General features: G+C 41.2%; 7 protein-coding genes across 9 annotated transcripts; 4 read left to right on the top strand and 3 right to left on the bottom strand.

The window, feature by feature from the left end:
- Window positions 1-105: 105 nt before the first annotated feature.
- On the top strand, window positions 106-1,175 carry LOC132793747 (NADH dehydrogenase [ubiquinone] 1 alpha subcomplex subunit 1). 2 transcript variants are annotated; one of them, XM_060803812.1, is made up of 3 exons: window positions 106-288; window positions 493-579; window positions 1,037-1,175. In XM_060803812.1, exons 1-3 carry the CDS (start codon window positions 190-192, stop codon window positions 1,100-1,102), a joined length of 252 nt encoding a protein of 83 aa, XP_060659795.1. In that variant the 5' UTR covers window positions 106-189; the 3' UTR covers window positions 1,103-1,175. The 2 variants fall into 2 exon arrangements, with proteins under 2 accessions (XP_060659795.1, XP_060659796.1); XM_060803813.1 differs by lacking the exon at window positions 1,037-1,175 and adding an exon at window positions 849-952 and having other exon boundaries at window positions 111-288.
- Window positions 1,176-1,269: 94 nt separating this feature from the next.
- Window positions 1,270-4,012, top strand: LOC132793739 (tyrosine-protein kinase transmembrane receptor Ror2). The gene is made up of 4 exons (XM_060803799.1): window positions 1,270-1,990; window positions 2,054-2,333; window positions 2,396-2,638; window positions 2,701-4,012. The coding sequence occupies exons 1-4, from the start codon at window positions 1,580-1,582 to the stop codon at window positions 3,969-3,971; spliced, it is 2,205 nt and encodes a 734-aa protein (XP_060659782.1). The 5' UTR covers window positions 1,270-1,579; the 3' UTR covers window positions 3,972-4,012.
- Window positions 4,013-4,875: 863 nt separating this feature from the next.
- LOC132793785 (uncharacterized) lies at window positions 4,876-5,313 on the bottom strand. The gene has a single exon (XM_060803869.1). It carries the CDS (start codon window positions 5,311-5,313, stop codon window positions 4,876-4,878), a length of 438 nt encoding a protein of 145 aa, XP_060659852.1.
- Window positions 5,314-5,494: 181 nt separating this feature from the next.
- Window positions 5,495-9,751, bottom strand: LOC132793745 (apolipoprotein D). The gene is made up of 5 exons (XM_060803811.1): window positions 9,620-9,751; window positions 8,238-8,682; window positions 6,076-6,230; window positions 5,944-6,016; window positions 5,495-5,877 (listed from the first exon to the last, which is right to left on the bottom strand). The coding sequence occupies exons 2-5, from the start codon at window positions 8,385-8,387 to the stop codon at window positions 5,596-5,598; spliced, it is 660 nt and encodes a 219-aa protein (XP_060659794.1). The 5' UTR covers window positions 8,388-8,682; window positions 9,620-9,751; the 3' UTR covers window positions 5,495-5,595.
- A 135-nt stretch (window positions 9,752-9,886) lies between these two features.
- Window positions 9,887-12,304, top strand: LOC132793740 (transcription factor grauzone). The gene is made up of 4 exons (XM_060803800.1): window positions 9,887-10,134; window positions 10,196-11,490; window positions 11,547-11,934; window positions 11,993-12,304. Exons 1-4 carry the CDS (start codon window positions 10,015-10,017, stop codon window positions 12,248-12,250), a joined length of 2,061 nt encoding a protein of 686 aa, XP_060659783.1. The 5' UTR covers window positions 9,887-10,014; the 3' UTR covers window positions 12,251-12,304.
- A 10-nt stretch (window positions 12,305-12,314) lies between these two features.
- On the bottom strand, window positions 12,315-13,426 carry LOC132793744 (S-adenosylmethionine sensor upstream of mTORC1). The gene has a single exon (XM_060803810.1). It carries the CDS (start codon window positions 13,286-13,288, stop codon window positions 12,386-12,388), a length of 903 nt encoding a protein of 300 aa, XP_060659793.1. The 5' UTR covers window positions 13,289-13,426; the 3' UTR covers window positions 12,315-12,385.
- Window positions 13,427-13,822: 396 nt separating this feature from the next.
- On the top strand, window positions 13,823-17,236 carry LOC132793743 (2-acylglycerol O-acyltransferase 2-A-like). 2 transcript variants are annotated; one of them, XM_060803809.1, is made up of 7 exons: window positions 13,823-14,136; window positions 15,614-15,797; window positions 15,858-15,955; window positions 16,021-16,152; window positions 16,230-16,571; window positions 16,628-16,827; window positions 16,894-17,236. In XM_060803809.1, exons 2-7 carry the CDS (start codon window positions 15,669-15,671, stop codon window positions 17,049-17,051), a joined length of 1,059 nt encoding a protein of 352 aa, XP_060659792.1. In that variant the 5' UTR covers window positions 13,823-14,136; window positions 15,614-15,668; the 3' UTR covers window positions 17,052-17,236. The 2 variants fall into 2 exon arrangements, with proteins under 2 accessions (XP_060659792.1, XP_060659791.1); XM_060803808.1 differs by having other exon boundaries at window positions 15,605-15,797.
- The last annotated feature ends 1,083 nt before the right edge of the window (window positions 17,237-18,319 follow it).

The raw sequence follows: 18,319 nt of genomic DNA, 5'->3' as shown, positions 1-18,319 counted from the left end.
ATGTATTGCTTTGATGCTTAGCTTTAATATCAAATATCGTTTGTAATGTTTTGAATATTTAAATACTATCGATACATCGATAGACGACAACATAACCAGAACAGCTGTCTGTCTTTCTGTCATCTGGCTGTGTTTTTTTTGCGACCAAATAATACGAATTTGTGAATTTGTGTCACATAAACAAACAAAATGTGGTTCGAAATAATACCTGGCGCAGCGATCATCACCGTGGCCCTCTCCGTGCCAATATACGCGATGTACGGTCTGCAGAAGCTGACAATGGGCAACGTAAGTAATTGGTTCACGAAAATGCAATTCTTATATAACCTGCGTTGAGTTACCGCGAACCGAAATTTATTAAACATAATGATTGCAGTCAAAAACTAAAGAAAACAACGCGTCGCCACTTTTTGCACTTTAAATGTCGCTTCGCCGCACACTCCACTCTCCACTAATAATTTCTAATTGAATTTTCCACACCACAATCAACAGGCCTATCGTCGCAATATGGACGAGCGTTTCTCCCGTGTCATGTACCAACGCGATTTCCGACTGACCAACAATCCATACATCATGAACGTAAGTGAAAATTTAAAAAATTCCTAATTTTTATCAGTTTACTATTTGTGTTTGTTTCGCTAGCAAATTGAAGTTTATTTTTGTACGACAATTATTAAGCATTTATACATTTATTTTTCGATTTTGTTTACATTTTAATCAATACAAATATACAGTTTCATTCATTACAATATTAATAATCACGGAATCGGTATCATATCATTGCATGTTCATTACATTTGCTTCAATTATCAGAAATTGAGAAATCGTCTCTATTGTTATTTTTACAGGGCCTGAATGCTATTCCAGATGAGGTCAAAAAATAAATCGTACATAGTTGCAATTAATTAAGCTTAAGTGCAAAAAGTAATAAATTTACAAAACGAAATTGAAATGCGGAACTTGATTTTTGTTAGGATTTGTTTACAGATTTTCCTGAATGTGCTTGCGCTATTTTGTACAACAAATTTCTTTGCAGGGTCTTGATGAAGTTCCAGATGAAGATCAAAATGAAAAAAAGAATAATCAGGGTGCAAATAATTAAAGAGATCTGATAACAAATAAAAATGTTAAATTGAATTGTGATCTGTAAACAACTAGAATAAACTATAGATGTTTTCCTACGTTTGCCATTTGCCGCGCAACAAACAAACAACCCTGTTCTTCTGTTTATCTGTGTGTGTATGTAAAAAACCACCCCTATGGGGACGCTTCCCCCAATTGGGTTGTCAACTTTGTGGTATTCTGAAAAAGGCGTCGACAGAGGCGAGTGCAGAGCATAGAGCGCAAAGCTCTGTGTAGAGAATTCGATGTGTCTAAAAGCGAGTTAAGAAACATTTAAAAAGAAACATATTTTTGTGTTATAAGTGAACTACTTGTGAAATGCATCTAAAGGGCGCCTAAAAGAAGACCTTGTAAAATCTCAGTGGGAAAAGCAAATAGTTTTAGTGCTGTTTGTCGAGCTGCTGCTGCTGCTGCTTTGGCCATAACTATATACAGACACAACACACAGGAAGCAGCTATGGCAGCCGGATGGCGGCGGGGGTCCGTCAGGGGTTGCGTTGGGGTTTGGGGTTGCGATTGGAGCCAAAGTTTTGTGTGTATAGTTGTTGTTGCCCTTGGGCTTTGCGTGTTATTGTTTACATGCGAGGCGAACGCGAACTCGGCGAATGCCATCGATGTCGAGGAGCCGGCACGACGCCACCACCAGCGACATCACACCGCGGACGTCGACCGGGAAAGGGAACGAGAGCGCGAGGAGAAGGGCTACTGTGCGCCGTATAATGGTAAAATATGCAAGCAGTTCATCAGCGGACCCGTGTGGTACAGCCTGGAGGATCCAAGTGGCGGCTGGCGCAACGAGCAGGTCACCACAGCGCTGTGGGATGAGTTAATTACTGACTTGACGGGTTTATGCCGCGAGGCAGCTGAGGTGAGTTCACATCTACTTTACTAGTTTTTCCTGCTCACTCTTCTTTCGTGCTGCTCTTTACAGAAAATGCTTTGTGCTTATGCGTTTCCGCGTTGCCATGTCGAGAATGGACGCTCCATCAAGGCGCCGCTCTGCTTCGAAGACTGCCAAGCGACGCATCTGCAGTTCTGCTACAACGATTGGGTACTGATAGAGGAGAAGCGGGAGCGGAACATGTTCCTGAAGAATCGTGCCCACTTCAGGCTGCCCAATTGCACCGTGTTGCCCCACTACGATGCCAACATGCGACGTCCCAGTTGCTCGTACATTGGTCTTACCGAGATCAAGGAGGCAGAGGTCAGCTGTGAGTATTACACCCCAAAAAACACCTAAGGGAGCAATGCTAATCAAACTCTGCTTGCTCAGATGACTGTCGCAATGGGAATGGACGCTTCTATTTGGGTTCCATGAATGTGACCAAATCAGGCATTCCCTGCCAGCGCTGGGACACACAGCATCCGCACATGCACATTCAACCGCCGCTGGTGTTTCCACAACTCATCGAGGGAGAGAACTACTGTCGCAATGCGGGTGGAGAGGAGCCACAGCCTTGGTGTTATACGCTCGACGAGTCTGTGCGTTGGCAACATTGCGATATTCCCATTTGCCGTGAGTTGAAAGGATATTCGAACTATTAAGTGCAGTAAATAATCATTAACTCTGACTTCCAGCTGACTATGTGGATCCCAACGCCAAGGATCTGAACACGCCCATCAAAATGGAAGAGTTTTTCACTCCCTCGATGATCTTTCTGCTCGCTGGCATCGGCTTCATTGGCATTGTGGCACTGCATCTGATCATTCTGCTGGCCTACAAACTGTCCAAGCACAAGGATTACTCTCAGCCAGCTCCAGCTGCCCACGGCGAATGCAACGCTTCGGTGCGAGGCGATTGTAATCTGTCCGCCAGCCGAGAGACACTCGGCTCGACAGGATTTGCGCCAACAAATGCTGCCAAATGTGGCACCATACGCAGCACAGCGACTATACACAGCAACTGCATCATGCTGACCACGACGGCTGCTGTGCAGGAGCCCAAGACCAAGTTGAATGCACGTCTCGAGAAGCTGGAGTATCCGCGTGGCGAGATTGTGTATGTGCGTTCCTTAGGACAGGGCGCTTTTGGACGTGTCTTTCAGGCCCGTGCTCCAGGGCTGGTGTCGGGTAAGGAGGATCTACTGGTGGCCGTCAAGATGCTCAAGGATGATGCCAGCGATCAGATGCAAACGGACTTTGAACGCGAAGCCTGCCTGCTGGCCGAATTTGATCATCCCAACATTGTCAAGCTACTCGGCGTTTGTGCTTTGGGGCGTCCTATGTGTCTGCTCTTCGAGTACATGTCGCCGGGGGATCTCAGCGAATTCCTGCGCGCCTGCTCGCCATATGCCACACACCAGGCGCAGCCGCGCAATCGCCAGAATCTCGATGAACTGCAGCTGCTGCACATGGCATCGAATGTGGCATCGGGCATGTTGTATCTGGCCGAGCGTAAGTTTGTGCATCGCGATTTGGCCACACGGAATTGCCTGATCAACGAACAGATGCAGGTGAAGATCGCCGACTTTGGACTGTCGCACAAGATCTATCTGCAGGATTACTACAAGGGCGATGAGAACGATGTGATTCCCATACGCTGGATGCCCATTGAGAGCATTCTGTACAACAAATTCTCGCTGGAGTCGGATGTCTGGGCATTTGGCATCTGCCTCTGGGAGATCTTCTCATTTGCCCTGCAACCCTACTATGGCCTCACCCACGAGGAGGTGATTAAATACATTAAGGAGGGCAATGTCCTCGGTTGTCCAGATAACACGCCGCTCTCTGTCTACGCCTTGATGCGTCGCTGCTGGAATCGCAAGCCCAGCGAACGTCCTGGCTTTGCGGAGATTAATCACTGCATTCAGCACAGCATCGCTGAATGCGAGTGCAAGGCGATGCTCTAAGCGAAGAAGCATAAAAAAAAAAAACGAAAATCAAATCGAAATTATTCCGTCACGTTGCAGCAATTTTAAAAATGAATCCGTATCCGAAGAAAACAAAAACACTCAATGCTCTCCAGTTGTCTTCCGGAGCAGACAAGTAGCCATGGACTTGCTATCAGAAGCATTTACTACAAATATAATATATAGTATAATGAAATCAGTCTATACAACAACAGTTCCAATCATTTAGTTTATATCGCTATCTGTTTCCGTTTCCATTTCCATTCTGTTTGTTTTTCTTTTGCATTTCTCATTCAAGAAAGTGGAGAAGATTAAGGTTTGACCCTTTTTTGTTTATCAATTGTGTATTCGAAGGCCGCAATTTAATATACTCGATATTAGATATTATTATACGATATATTACTTTCCACAACGAACGCAACACGTCAGCCATATTTTATTGGTAATTCGTACTCTCATATCTAGTCCGTAGCGAACATACATAAGTTTACATAATTGCAAAAGTCTCAAACTCAATAATATGCATATAAATATGTACATCTATATTTAAATCGTATATATACATATGTAATTTGGATTAGACTCCAATCGGTTTTTACTAGACTTAAGCTGAACGGTGAGTCGAGACTCTCGTTAATACTATATCACTAAAGAGCAACTGCCCCAAAACAACAAGATTGAAAACATAACAGACTCTTGCAAACGAATCGCAAAACACCGATGACCATCAAATCAATAAGGAATATGATATACATATACATATATATGAAATATTTAGAGAACTGTCTACAGCCTCAATTTCTTAGGACCTTTACATAATAATAATAATCTTGTATCAAAAATGTTGATGTAATTTGTATAATAATATAACTTTACGTAATCAAACCAGTTTACTTTGATTCCTTCAGCAATAGTAACTGTCGTAATAATAGTAATCATATGGATAACGTCTGCATGGATAGGGAACTGGCACCGGGAGAGGCAAAACACCGAATCCACCATAGCCATAAGGTCTATAGCCACCATAGCCATAGCCACCGCCATATGGACGACCATAGCCACCTCTTGGCGGTCCTCCGAATCCTCCTCTAGGTGGCCCGCCGAAGCCACCAGGTCTGCCGCCTCCAAAACCGCCTGGTCGTCCTCCTCCAAAGCCGCCTCCACGACCACCGCCAAAGCCGCCTCCACGACCACCACCAAAGCCACCGCCATGTCCACCTCCGTGACCGCCACCACCACCACCATGACCTCCTCCTCCGCCACCTCCGCCTCCACGCGCAGTTGATAGTTCCAAGCAGTTAAGCAGCAGGGCGATCAGCAAAAATATCCACAATTTCGGCATTTTCAGCAACGTTCCTTTGCAGTCTGTTTTCTTATTGCGACTAAAGTGAATCCACGGACGGTCAGTTGCTGTGATCTTCTAGAGCTGTCAAATTAATTAGAGTACCCATCATAATTGGCTCTGACGCTATGAAAGTCAATAAATTCCCCCACATCGTGCTCAAATATCATTTTTCGCATATATGTATTTGTTTTGCGATATCACAGGAACTTAAAACCTAAACAATAAGATGCAATATTATATATATAGTACTTAAAGAATGCGATATAAATAGCGGAGGCATCAATTGTTTACTGCTCTTGGCGGACAATTGGTATTTTTGCTGAGCACCAATCTTTCCGGATCCAAGGAGAGTCGCTTTAGCACATCGTAGATCTTCTCACGTATCTTTAGCACAAAGTCTGTTTCGCGTCCCAAGATCCAGATCTGATCGGCATAGCCAAGGGAACCAATGCTGCCGCAGGACCACAAGATGGCAAAGTTATCGTAGTCCGTATAAAGCACCTGATATTTCCCAGAACCGGGCAACAAACGCGCAATCACCTCTGGAAAGCGTGTATTGAACTGAGGGGCAGATCAGATAACATCAGTAACTTAATATTAAGTGACAGGGATAAGTAAGGGTCTTACCTTAAAGTCCATAATGGAGGATCTGCTGTTCTCTGGCGTGGCATAGCCGAGATTAACATTGGGATTGCCAGTGCTAAAATACGGGATATAAAGTTAATTTTCAAAATATGGAAATTTAATCGCGTCACCTACATGCGATTAACGGTCTTTATGGCCACCTCCAGCTTGAAGTTGTTAAACTTGGACAGATCCGCTTTGTTGTAGGGCTGAAACTCGAAAGTGGTGCAGCCCGAGGCGATTTCTGGCAAATAGAATGAACGCTCCACCTCATACCAATGGCCAAGTACCTGAAATGATTGATAATTGAAGATCGATGCAATCATTAGATGCGGTACTTTAATATTCGACTCCAAAGATGCCGAGATGTCGTTTGCTGCTGCTTGCGTTTCTCTCGGCAGCGATGAGTAAGCAGTTAACTGGGTTACTATTATACAAAGGCACATAAAAAGCAGAAAGGAAAGTGATCGACAACAAGTCGACGTCTGAATACTCTTGTCCTTAGAAATCACCAGATATGATAACGTTATTCTTTTATTCCATTGTTTATATATTGTGAAAAACGTATGTATGTATATGTAATATACATGCCAACATTATGTGAGTAACTCCTTTATTGTGTAGAATTTAACTGCTAATGTTATCTCAAACGTATTTCATGTTTAACCTAAAAATTAAACTATCTGATGTTTAGTTTACAAAGCTTAATTAATTGTTTTTGTTTAATCATTTTTAATTTAAATAATAAATTTACATACAAATTGTTAAATTGTCCTGTATTCCTTATTTTTTATTATTTATTACTTTAAGATATTTGATATAAAATCCTAGCCAGCTTTATAATAATACGTAGCACACTACCTATTCAAATTTGAACTCTTACTTTTAGGGTATAAAAAAAAGTCCGTAAAACATAAACCTTTTAAGCAGTTTTTTTTTGGTAAACTGGTTTCACTGGCGTAGCAAAGCTATCATCAACGTCATCAGCGCATTGCCCAGTGGCAGTTACTATAACCAGCCACTGTCGGCGTAACGTCGTAAAGCACTCAGTGCTTGACAATAATTCTTGTGTTGGGGTCTTTGCCCTCCAAGCGAACGATGTCAAAGAGTTTTTACGCTTATGATAAACTACTCTGGTCAAGAGCTCAATTGGACAGAAGACTTGTCCAATTAGCGATTAGAGGCTGCGAGCAAAACAGAGATGTCAATGCACTTGCATCGTGACACGAACGAACAATCACGCAAGCCGACGACGCAACGATGACAATATGCAAAACTGTTGTTGGCTACTCTAGAACAGCACTCATCGCTGTTTTCAATTTGTCACGCTTGCGTCTCTAGCAGCCTCTCACTCGTGTTCGCTCTCGCTCTCACTCCCTAGCAAATGAATTTCGTTTTCATTTTGCGCAAAACGATGCCGAGGCTCAAAATGATTTTTCCAAGGCGATAAGCTGGCTGTGTGTTTATTACATATGATTAATGCAATTGAGTGGATAAATTGACTAAATCAATTTTCTAATTTGAGAGCAGCCAACTACAATCACAACTACAACTACATGTACTTTGGCGAGCTCTTTGGCCCGCTTTTGTCCTTGGCGTGCCAATGAAGTTGGAAATGGTTTGACTTGACCGGCTTGATGGCTTCTTGAATATGAACAGAAGTGGATTGTTTGCCATTGGACGACAGCTGCAGATAGAGTTGCTTTATGTGTATGTGCATGTGTACGTGTGTATGTGTGTTTGTTTGTTTGCATTATTGTTGTTGTGTCTCCTTCGCTGTAAACTGGTTTGCACTTTTACATTGTCCGAAGACATCAAATTAGTTCAAGTTCATCTTTATGCACAATCTATAAAAAAATATGTTTAGCCGACGCCTTGTACTAATTCATGGAAATGTGACAGAGACTCATTGTTATGCTAGTTTTTATACCAACAGGGTACAAGGCTATGTTCGTAAAGATTTGTCATCATTAAAAATAGTACATGTTGTAAACAGGTGGGGGAAGTTATCACAAATAAAGATGCAAGTGTACTAGACTAGGGAGAATACTTTCAGTGATCTATGCACTTTAAACTCTCCAATTTGAAATACCATTTAAATACCATGACAACCTTTTTAACACTTTGACATTCGGGTATCTTTTAGTCGACTACAACTTTGCTACCCACATTTGTATATAGTTAAAAGATTCACATTTGAGTGGCAAAATGCATGAATAAAGCTTTTATTGCTTTACCTTGAAGTGCCATTAATTAGTAGTTTAGTTAAAACTGTCATCGATCCCAATGGAACTTACCCGACTCATGTTGAACTTTGGCATCGATGGATAGTTCGGGCAACGTCCAAACCCATAAGCGTCCGTTTGGCCCACAAATGTCAATAACAACAGCGACGACAGCAACACCAGAGAAATTCGCCAGATTACGCAAAATCGTTGTTCAGACATATTTATTATAGTATAGTTATATTAGGTGAGGTCGTCAACACTGGGTTTGAGGATTGGCACAGTTTAACGCTTGATGATTGGATATATAATTCTTTGTTCTGTATAGAATTTTAAATTGAGCTTGTCGCACTTTATTATGCAGAGTGTAACTTCCGTTTTTCGATGTCAGTTGGCCAATGAACGGAGACGTTGTTATGCTTCCATTTCCTCCTCAATACGGGGGAGTTTGAGTCTTTGTTGTTTTGCTTTGTTTTGATTTGCGTTACTTGTAATGTTTGCTGGCACTGCGATCTACCTATTAATATTCCGCATAAGAAATGTGCGATAATAAAAACGTGCTGCGCTCTTGCTAAATTTGGAATTAAGCTTTTTACGCAGAGTATATAGCATAAATGCAGCAAGAGTGAAAATGAAATAAACTCGCGGCACTTGTCGCTTGTTATTTTTGTTTTGTTTAAATATATTTATTGTTAACTAGGTTGGCTCGTGCCTGACTAGGCGAGCGTTACGTAAAGGAAAAGCCAAAACCAGACCAGCAAGCCATGCGAAGCGACACGAACCATTTCTCCCCTTATTCCTCTCCCCCTCTCTCTGGAGGCACAAAGCGGAATGCAACAGTCGGCGGACTGGTTGCTGGTGCTGGTGGTGAGTGAATGGGTGAGTGAGTGCAACAGGAAAATGTTGCACATTCATTCATAAACAAAAGTAAAAGGTCTAATAAAGGAAGTCAGAGAGCTTGCCAATTTCTGTAACAGTTGTGCTCATGAAATGTGTCATTCAAGCCAAATGTGTTGGCTCAAGTTCAAGTGAACTGCAACTGCATTTGAAACAACACAGCAAACCGTTATTTAAACAAATTGCAAATAAAAAAAACATAATTTCCGTTAAATGTCAGAGGAATTCGCAAGATGTTTTTATTCATCAACACTCATTTTGTAATCACACACTCAAAGTTGTTAGTTTTTATTTAACAGCGTCTAGCAAAACTATGTGTATAAACATCGACAATTGGCCAATCGAGTGAAGCGACTAAAATTGCCATCCCAAAATCACTGAGTGAAAAAAGTGTTAATTTTTGCAGACCGACGAATGGCAGCAAAAACAAACAAAAGACCCACACAAACACAGTCGTTTCATTCAATTACAAATTATAGTTGGTTGGGTGGAAATTGTCAAAGGCCAAATCAATTTACAATTGCGGTTTTATAAACATGCTGAATTCATGGTTTTACTTGTTATCTTTTTGTTTGATGTGCGCGCATCATGTTATCGTTCACAATAAAGTGGCATTCATAAATAAATTTGAACGCGTTTAGACGAGTTTATTACGACTGCAACCGCACCGCACGACCGTTGAAAATATACTGATGTTTTTATCCCATTGGCAATTGAGAAATTTGAATTGGAATCAGTGTGCCCCTACCTAAATGTAGTTGCGAATTATTACGCAAAGGGTACACACTGGTAAATATCGATAGCTGTTTCTTATCGACCGACCGCCATAAAGTTTCGGTTGCCAAACAAATAGCAAGCAATTTTTTTTATTAGCTTTAAACATATTTGTTTTTAGCATTAACAAATGACGAGCACATAGATTTTGCAAACGGCATTAACAATTGAATAGGCTATGGCTACATGTGTGCTTTGCTTTGAACGCTGCAAGAACGGACAGTCCTATAAGATATTTTCCGAAACAGGTTTGCGGCTGAATATTTGCAAAACAATAAACAAACATTTCTGGCTTGCAGTAAGCGCGCAATTTACGTCAATTGGTTCACTTTCATTTATTAACAAATACATCTTTGCAGTTAAACAGTGTAACTGGCAGCAGTGAGGAGATCTGCAATCAATGCTGGGAGTGTGTGAACACCTTCAATGTTTTCTACCAACGCGTCTATCATGTGCACCAAGAACGGCGTGAGTTCAAAGATGTGCCCATTGAGTTCTGCGTGGAAACTGTGGCGGCTTCCAATCCTCTGGCACTTGCCACCGAATTGGATGCACTCGACGAAGCATTTTTTGCCACGGATAATGTTAAAGTTGAGGTAAACGAGTTAGAACCATTGCCCAAGCTGGAAATTTTGGAAGAGCCAGCGCCCCAACCAACAAAAGGCACTAAACGAGCTACAGCCGCTGCCGCTGAAACGCCGGCAGCAGCCAAGCGACGCATCAAACGCGAGAAGGTAACGCTTCCTAGCGACTCCGATGGCGACATTCCACTAGCCGAGTTCCTGGACATCAAGCACAATGGCAAAGCGGAGCAAAAAGAGACGCCAACCCAGGGCAGACAGTTGCGTCGTAGTGCTCGTCGTGGTCGCCCACCGAAAAAACCGAGAACACCATCACCAGAATCACCGCCACCAGCCACCGAAGCATCTCTGAAAAAAGAATTGCATTCAGATGATGACCTAGATGATGACATGGATGACAGGGATGATGATAGGGAGTTTGTGCCAGCTGAAGCTGTGCTGGGAACCGATGATAGCGAAAGTTCCAGCGAGAGTAGCGACGGCGGCGGCTCCGGCGACAGTTTACCGGACTTTGTGCCCGAGGAGCGTTACGCTGAGATTCCCAAACGCGTTGTGGTCAAACCCAAAAAGTATCGCAAACGTCCCAAGCCCTTGGTTCCGCCGGTGCGCATGAGTCGGGAAGAGATCGAGCGACGCAAGGAAGAACAAAACAAATTCGATGAGATTATATGTGATTTCTTCAAGAAATTACAATGTCACATCTGCAACGAGTTGGTGCACAACTTTGGGGACATGCGACGCCATCAACGCATGTCCCACAACATGGAGAGTGGATTCATCTCATGCTGTGGCCGCAAGTTTCACATGCGTCGCGGTTTAGCCGAGCACGTGTTAGTCCATAAAAATCCCGATCACTTTACGTGTAAGCAGTGCAATCGTGCATTCCTGGACTCCAGATCTCTAGAGGCGCACGAGCTGACGCACACGGATCCCAAGGAGAAGGAAAAGCGCACCTATACGTGCGACAAATGTCCCAAGATCTTTACCACAAAGGCGGCTGCGGAATATCATAATGCATCCAAGCATGTGGATAAGTCGGACTTCAAATACACTTGTCCTGAGTGCAACAAGAAGTAGGTAGCAAGCAATTCGAGTACTATTAAACAACTAATTTCCCATTCTCTTACAGAGTGCCCACGGAACGCAAGCTGAAGCAGCATTTGCGTTACATGCACGATCCGGAAAAGGCCATTATCTGTGACAAGTGCGGTAAGACTTTGCGCTCCCGAGCGAATCTCAAGAAGCACAATGAGCTCGAGCATTCCGATAAGCCTCGTCCCAAACCGGAGCCAGTGCAATGTGAGATTTGCGGCACTTGGTTGCGTCATGCTTCCGGTCTTAAGCAGCACATGAGCACGGTACACGAACCGCCTGGAAACCATCGTTGTCACATTTGCGACAAGACTTCAGTTAATGCCCGCGCACTGAAACGTCACATTTACCACAACCATCAATGCGAGCGCAAATTCCGCTGCACGATGTGCGAGAAAGCATTCAAGAGGCCACAGGATTTACGAGTACGTAACAGTTGGTTAACAGTTAATGATTTAGCTTTATTAATCGAACATTTTGCAGGAACACACATCCACGCACACGGGCGAAGTTCTTTACACTTGTCCGAACTGTCCGCAGACATTCTTCTCGAATGCAAACATGTACAAGCATCGCCAACGTTTGCATCGCGCCGAATGGGAGGCGGATCGCAAGAAACCGCTGCCACCTAACATCATGCAACAATCAAGTAACAAGAAACGCCAGTCAACTACAAATGCTACACCCGGCGCATTATTTGCCCAAGTCGTTGAGGCTGCGGCGAGTTCCAACAAGCAGTAGCATCTGTGGAGTTAGTATTAAATATTTATGGTAGCATAGGATAAAAACACAACACGCAGACTCCTTATTTCTTCATACTGAGGTACATTTATAGATTAAAGATACACTTACTACATACACTAAGAGGAATCTTATCTAATGCTCATCCTGCGGTATTTGTATGGCGTCGCAAATGCCTTCCTCACGATGCACACTGGCCCAGTGTTGGGATAACTCTTGACTAATTGCTCGACGAAATACCATACACGTTATGTGCGGCAATTTCTCGAAGCGCACACGCAACAGCCCCAGCTTGGCGAGGGCAAAGCGCCAGTTCTTCATGAGGCTAGCGTTCTTGCCCACATGCTGAGAATCGGGTGTGATTATGACCAGAATGCCCTCGGGTCGCAGCAGCTCATAGGCCTTGCGGCAACAAAGCAATCGCTGCTCTGCGCTGGGCATGTACTCCAGCAGGAGGCTAAAGATGACGCAGTGGTAGTAGTTAGCAGGTAGTTTCTTGACGCTCTGCTCTCTGATTTCAGGCTCCGTTAGCTGGGCATCCACGTCAACTGTGAGGAAGTCTGCCTGCAACACTAGAGCTCCCTGTGCCGGGCAGAGATCAATTGCGGTGACTTCCAGATGTGGAGTGTTGCCAAACGGGTTGAAGCAGCTGCCCACGTCCAGCACGCAAAGCCTGTCTGGCGGTTCATCCATGAACGTACACTCCGCCTCAGACAACTCAGTGTAGGAGGCCAAGAGACGCTGTTCCCGCTGTCGCTTTTGCAAGTAGATGCCCTCGGTGTAGAAGTACTTCGTGATGTAGTCGATGGCCCACTTGATGCGACTGCGTGCCTGCAGTTCTGTCTTGTTGGTGTTCGATTCCCATATGCCTGCTAGCTGCTGCATTGCATCCGCATATTCCGCCAACTTGGCGGCATTGTGCGGCCCCGTGTGTTCCTGCCACGCACGTTCGGCACCGTGCAGCTTGGTGAATTGCCGCAGACTGTCGTGACAGCTCTTCACAATGTTGGCCAGTCGTTGATGCTCCTCCGTGGCCATGGTTTTGAATTTGGAAGCGCCCCAACAACAAACCAGCAACAAATGCAACAATGTGTGTATGTATTCTGTGTATTCGAGATGCGCAAGGTTTTGGCACCTGTTACTTATCAGATTAACGAGACCGCTGTAGATAAGGCCGATTAATTTCGATTTTAAATCGATTAATTTGTAGAATCGTTCTTTAAAAAACGATGGCGCAAAAGTTATTTTCCTTTATATATTGTAATTTCTTTGAATTATTGCAGTTAAAAATAAAGTTTTTTAATCCATTACTTGATCTTTGAAAATATGAATGGAAGCAAAACATACTCATCATTAAAATAGATATATCCGCTTAGTTTGGCCACCACTGTAGCATTTGTTAGCATGACAATTTGTGTGACCAGTTGACTTAACGATATTGGAAGAACGAAATATTTTTGTCTTAAGCTTGGTCACACTATTGACTTTTTAAACATAAAGCGGTCGTTAATATAAAGTAATAGTTTACGAAAACCGGCTGTGACGAATGCATTAAAAAATAAATCATAGCAAAAGTGTATTACCATAAAATATTTTAAAAAGAAAGAAGTTATGTGGAAATTATTGTACAATTATGTACAGTGATTACTTTTTATACATTCATATAGTTGAATTTAAATGAATCCCGCAAACATAATATAAAAGGTGTTATTCTGTTTAATGGTGTCAGTACTTAACAGCTTTCGTATGTGAGAACTACGTAAAAACAAGTGTTTCGCAGTCTAATTTGCTAAAACTCAGCTGAACTTGAAATAACACGTAATTAGCGTGCCATTTGAACTCGATAAAGCGAAGCCAAGTTACAATTTGTGCAAAGTGATAAATCGGTAAGTGAAAATAATAAATAAAAACGACACAATACCTATTGAGCTAAAAATGTTGTAAATTATAAAATACAATACAATTAGACGGGGCTAATCTATTGCCAATCTCAATAATTGATACTTGCTGCTGTAAGCCTTAATAAGTCAAGGTGTTAGCCAAGTGTAATTGTGTTTCAATCAAGTGCAACCAGTATGATAATATGTAATACAATCTTGCTTGTAAATACAACTTTTGTTCTTGCATAAGTAAGTACGTATCTACTATATGTATTGTAATTGTTTATATGATTAAGCGTAAAACAATCGACACACAAGATGAGTAAGCAACTTGTCTGGGACGTAAGCCGAGTAAAATGGAACAGAGCTGAGCTGATAAGACTTGGTCTTTAGGTCCAACAAACTACTTGGGAACTATGCGTAGCAATCCTTATCAGCAGAGCACATCGACATCGACATCGACAACAAACAATTGAATTTCACATAACGCCAGACTGTTGCGAACTGCCAATTTTGAAAGAGTTCCAGAAGTGTATCATACTAAAGGTCAAGACTCAGTAAAAATACATGCTCGAAATAAGTGACGCATATATGTATAAGTGTGAATATTATGTTCTCTCTCTCTCTATGTATGTTTGTTGGAATTCAAAAACGATAGCTATGCGTCGCATACTTTGTACTCTAATCATAAACGAAGTCATTAGGCACTAAACTGATGTCTGACTGGCTGATTGGCACTCAATGCATAGTTTCAGTAGTAATTTATGATCGGGTTCAAGTTGTTGAGTCAATAAAAGACTTCAAATCTCAATCTTGAAATGTAAATTTGGAAATGTGGAATAATATTAGTATTATTTTCAAATTGTAAGTATTCGAAACTGTCGAAATAAAGAGTATAAACTATTATTTAAGAAACGTGCAGTAAGCATAATTGAATTTAGAGAGTACTCTTAAAAGTGTTAACTCATATTTTATAATTGAATGATTTACGTATTAAACATTTAAGTAACGCCATAGCACGGAGAAAGCTGATCTATATCAGCTCTTGGGCTTTATAAAGCGTGGCAAGTTGATAAATAAAACTTCTTTTATTAGGGTAATTAATTGAATATAGAAGTTAATTGCTGAATTGACTTTGTAATTCTTCTATAGTCGTCAGACAAGTCGGAACGGGATCTAATCTAACTTGTAGCCGGTCTCTAAAGTAATAAACGATTACAAGTGTAATGCTTGGAACCCGCTCGATAGATAGAAGGCGAGTAGTTGTGTAGTTGTGTGTGTTTTGTCTGGTTCTTTTCTTTATCAATACCAACTTATCGCTGGGGTAATCACTGAATTTAGTTCTTCGACTGTTAACAGCGATTTTTGGATGGTTTTGTTGCTGCTCGACATGTGGTGGCATGGCTAGCGATAAGGATAAGTTGTACGTAGTACGTAGTATTCGTAATGGAATTTCATTTGCTCAACTTGTCAGTCTTTGAAGGGTCGCCAATACAATCGGACGCTATTCCTCCGTTCCAATTACGTGAAGCATCAACATGAAGATCGAATGGGCTCCAGCTGATGTGCCGCTAGATCGGCGTTTGCAAACCTTAGTCACTGGCATCTTTACGTTATTCTTCTTCAGCTTGCCTTTGACATCATTTGCCCTCGTGGCTTTATTTCTGGTAAGATTTGTAAAAGTATTTCCATTGCTAGAATCAATTTTAATTACATTTTCAATGCAGTTCTATGGCGGCCTTGTGATTCGCACCTTGGTTGTGATCTATACTGTTTACATAGTCGTGGACCACAAACGCAATTACTCAGCCTTGGATGGCAATGGGTAAGAAATATCTTTGAATTTCATTTGTTTTAATTTGAATTCTAATTCTTCATTATTTCATTTAGCTTCATGTGGAATCGCACCAATCCATTGTATAACGTATATCGCAATTACTTTCCCGTTTCCTTGGTCAAGACTGCAGATCTGCCACCAAATAAGAATTATATTATCGCCAGCTTTCCACACGGCATTCTTGGGTGAGTATTGAACACACCTTGACATTGTGTATCTTATCGCAACACTATAAATATAACTTTAATTTTAACTTGTGCAGCACGGGCATTTGCATCAACATGGGACTTGAAATCAGCCACTGGCTGAAGCTGTTCCCTCAAGTGCGTCCAAAGGTGGGCACTCTTGATCAGCACTTTGTGATTCCTTTCCTAAGGGACTTGCTGCGCTGGTGGGGATTGGTCTCCGTCTCGAAGGCCTCTTTAAATTATTATCTCACTAAGTCCAATGATCCCAAGGATCCCACAAATCGCGATGGTTTCACATCGAATGCTGTGGCTATTCTTGTTGGTGGTGCTCAAGAGGCACTCGATTCCCATCCTGGACAATATATTATTACACTGAAGAATCGCAAAGGCTTTGTTAAAATGGCCATACGCACAGGGTAAGTTTACAAACTGTTTAATTAAGGGTTTATATTAAAGATTCTTTCATTTGTAGTTCTGCCATTGTGCCCAGCATTTCGTTTGGCGAAGTGGACATCTTCGATCAAGTGGACAATCCGCCAGATTCGTTGCTGCGTCGCCTGCAAACCTTGGTCAAGAAGATAACCGGCATTTCGCCCTTGATTCCAGTTGGTCGAGGTTTCTTTAACTACACCTTTGGATTTGTGCCTTATCGCCGTCCAATTGTCCAAGTTGGTGAGTACCGAATGCAGTTGAGATTTTGAAAGTTATTCGTGTTACAAACTCTTCTACTAATTTCAGTTGGAGCACCAATCGAGGTGGTGCAGAGCGATCAACCGGATGCTGACTATGTGGATAAAATACATGCCAAGGTTGTGGCGGCTGTGGAGCAACTATTTGAGCAACATAAGAAAAAGTATACGGCAAATGCAGCGAAAACAAAGTTGGTTATAAATTAAGCTGGACCTATCAACGTCATTCAAAAGGAGCCACATTCGTTATTTTGTTAGCAAAGTAAGACGGTCACACTTTTTTATACACCAAAGTTGTTAGTTTTGAAGAGTGTTCAAGCAAATGAGAATATTTATAAAAACTTAGTTGTAAGTGGTTAGTAATAAAAGTAAGCTGGTTAATTTTAACGAAAGCGTATGTTTTTTTTTATTATTAATGTTAGTTTACCAATTAAATTTGTTACTTCGTACATAAATATTATATACAAAAGGAAAAGGAGGAGTTGAATTTCATATTGGAAAACTTAACTATATATTTTGTTTTTGTTTTTGTTTTAATGTTTTTCAATTTTTGCGCTTGTGCCATATTCTTTCTTTCTTTCATCTATTTGGTTTTCATTATCTTTCAATTGTAACTTGTCATTATTATATATATAAGTACTAGAATTTTGGTTTAACAACTATGTATATAAGGAATTTTAAAAATACAATATTACGCTACAATAAATTCAATCGCAGAATTTTTCGAGTAAGGTACAATTACTTTTTTTTTCTTTATTTAGCAACAAATCACCTTTCATAATGTATTCTCTAAAGCAATAATTGTTTGGGGGGGACGATAACAAAACTGATAAATAAGACCAATAGAAATGGTTGCCTAATTAATTGTAGTTGGCTCAATAGATTGTTAAATCATAAATATTATCTACACAGAACTAAAGAATTAGGAAATTCTGAAGAAAGTACTTGTACAATTTCAGAAAAGGAACACTTGGCATAACTTGGATTGGGATTTTTAGGGTTATACGAGTAATGGACTCATAGATCGCTATAGAAAATGCATTGCTGTTGATCTTGTTGTGTGATCTTTACTTTAGTAACAATATTATTTTATTTTGTGTTAGTACTTTATGTCTGAATATATATTTTAATCCGCTGTTGTAAAGTCGTATGCAAGTATGATTATCTCACTGTAATTGTTGTATAGTATAAATTATATTCTGTGGGCTCTGTATTAGTATGCAAGTATTTGATGAACTTGCTTCTGCAGCTAGTCGAAGAAATCTATCTCACTTTTCTAGTTAGTATTCTATCTCTGGGGTATTCTAGTTATGCGTGTGTCTGTGTGGGTGACAAAAATATATATGTATATGTTTATGTATACTATATACTATATAGTATGGTACTAGGTTTTAAGCAATTGAATTGCCATACATTTGTCAACTAGCATATAAATATAATTTGATTAATTTTTGTTAGCAATACAAAATGTTTAA

Source organism: Drosophila nasuta, chromosome 3, assembly GCF_023558535.2.
Source record: "Drosophila nasuta strain 15112-1781.00 chromosome 3, ASM2355853v1, whole genome shotgun sequence".
Classification (NCBI taxonomy): Eukaryota; Metazoa; Arthropoda; class Insecta; order Diptera; family Drosophilidae; genus Drosophila; species Drosophila nasuta.
This window is presented reverse-complemented; position numbering and strand designations above follow the sequence as displayed.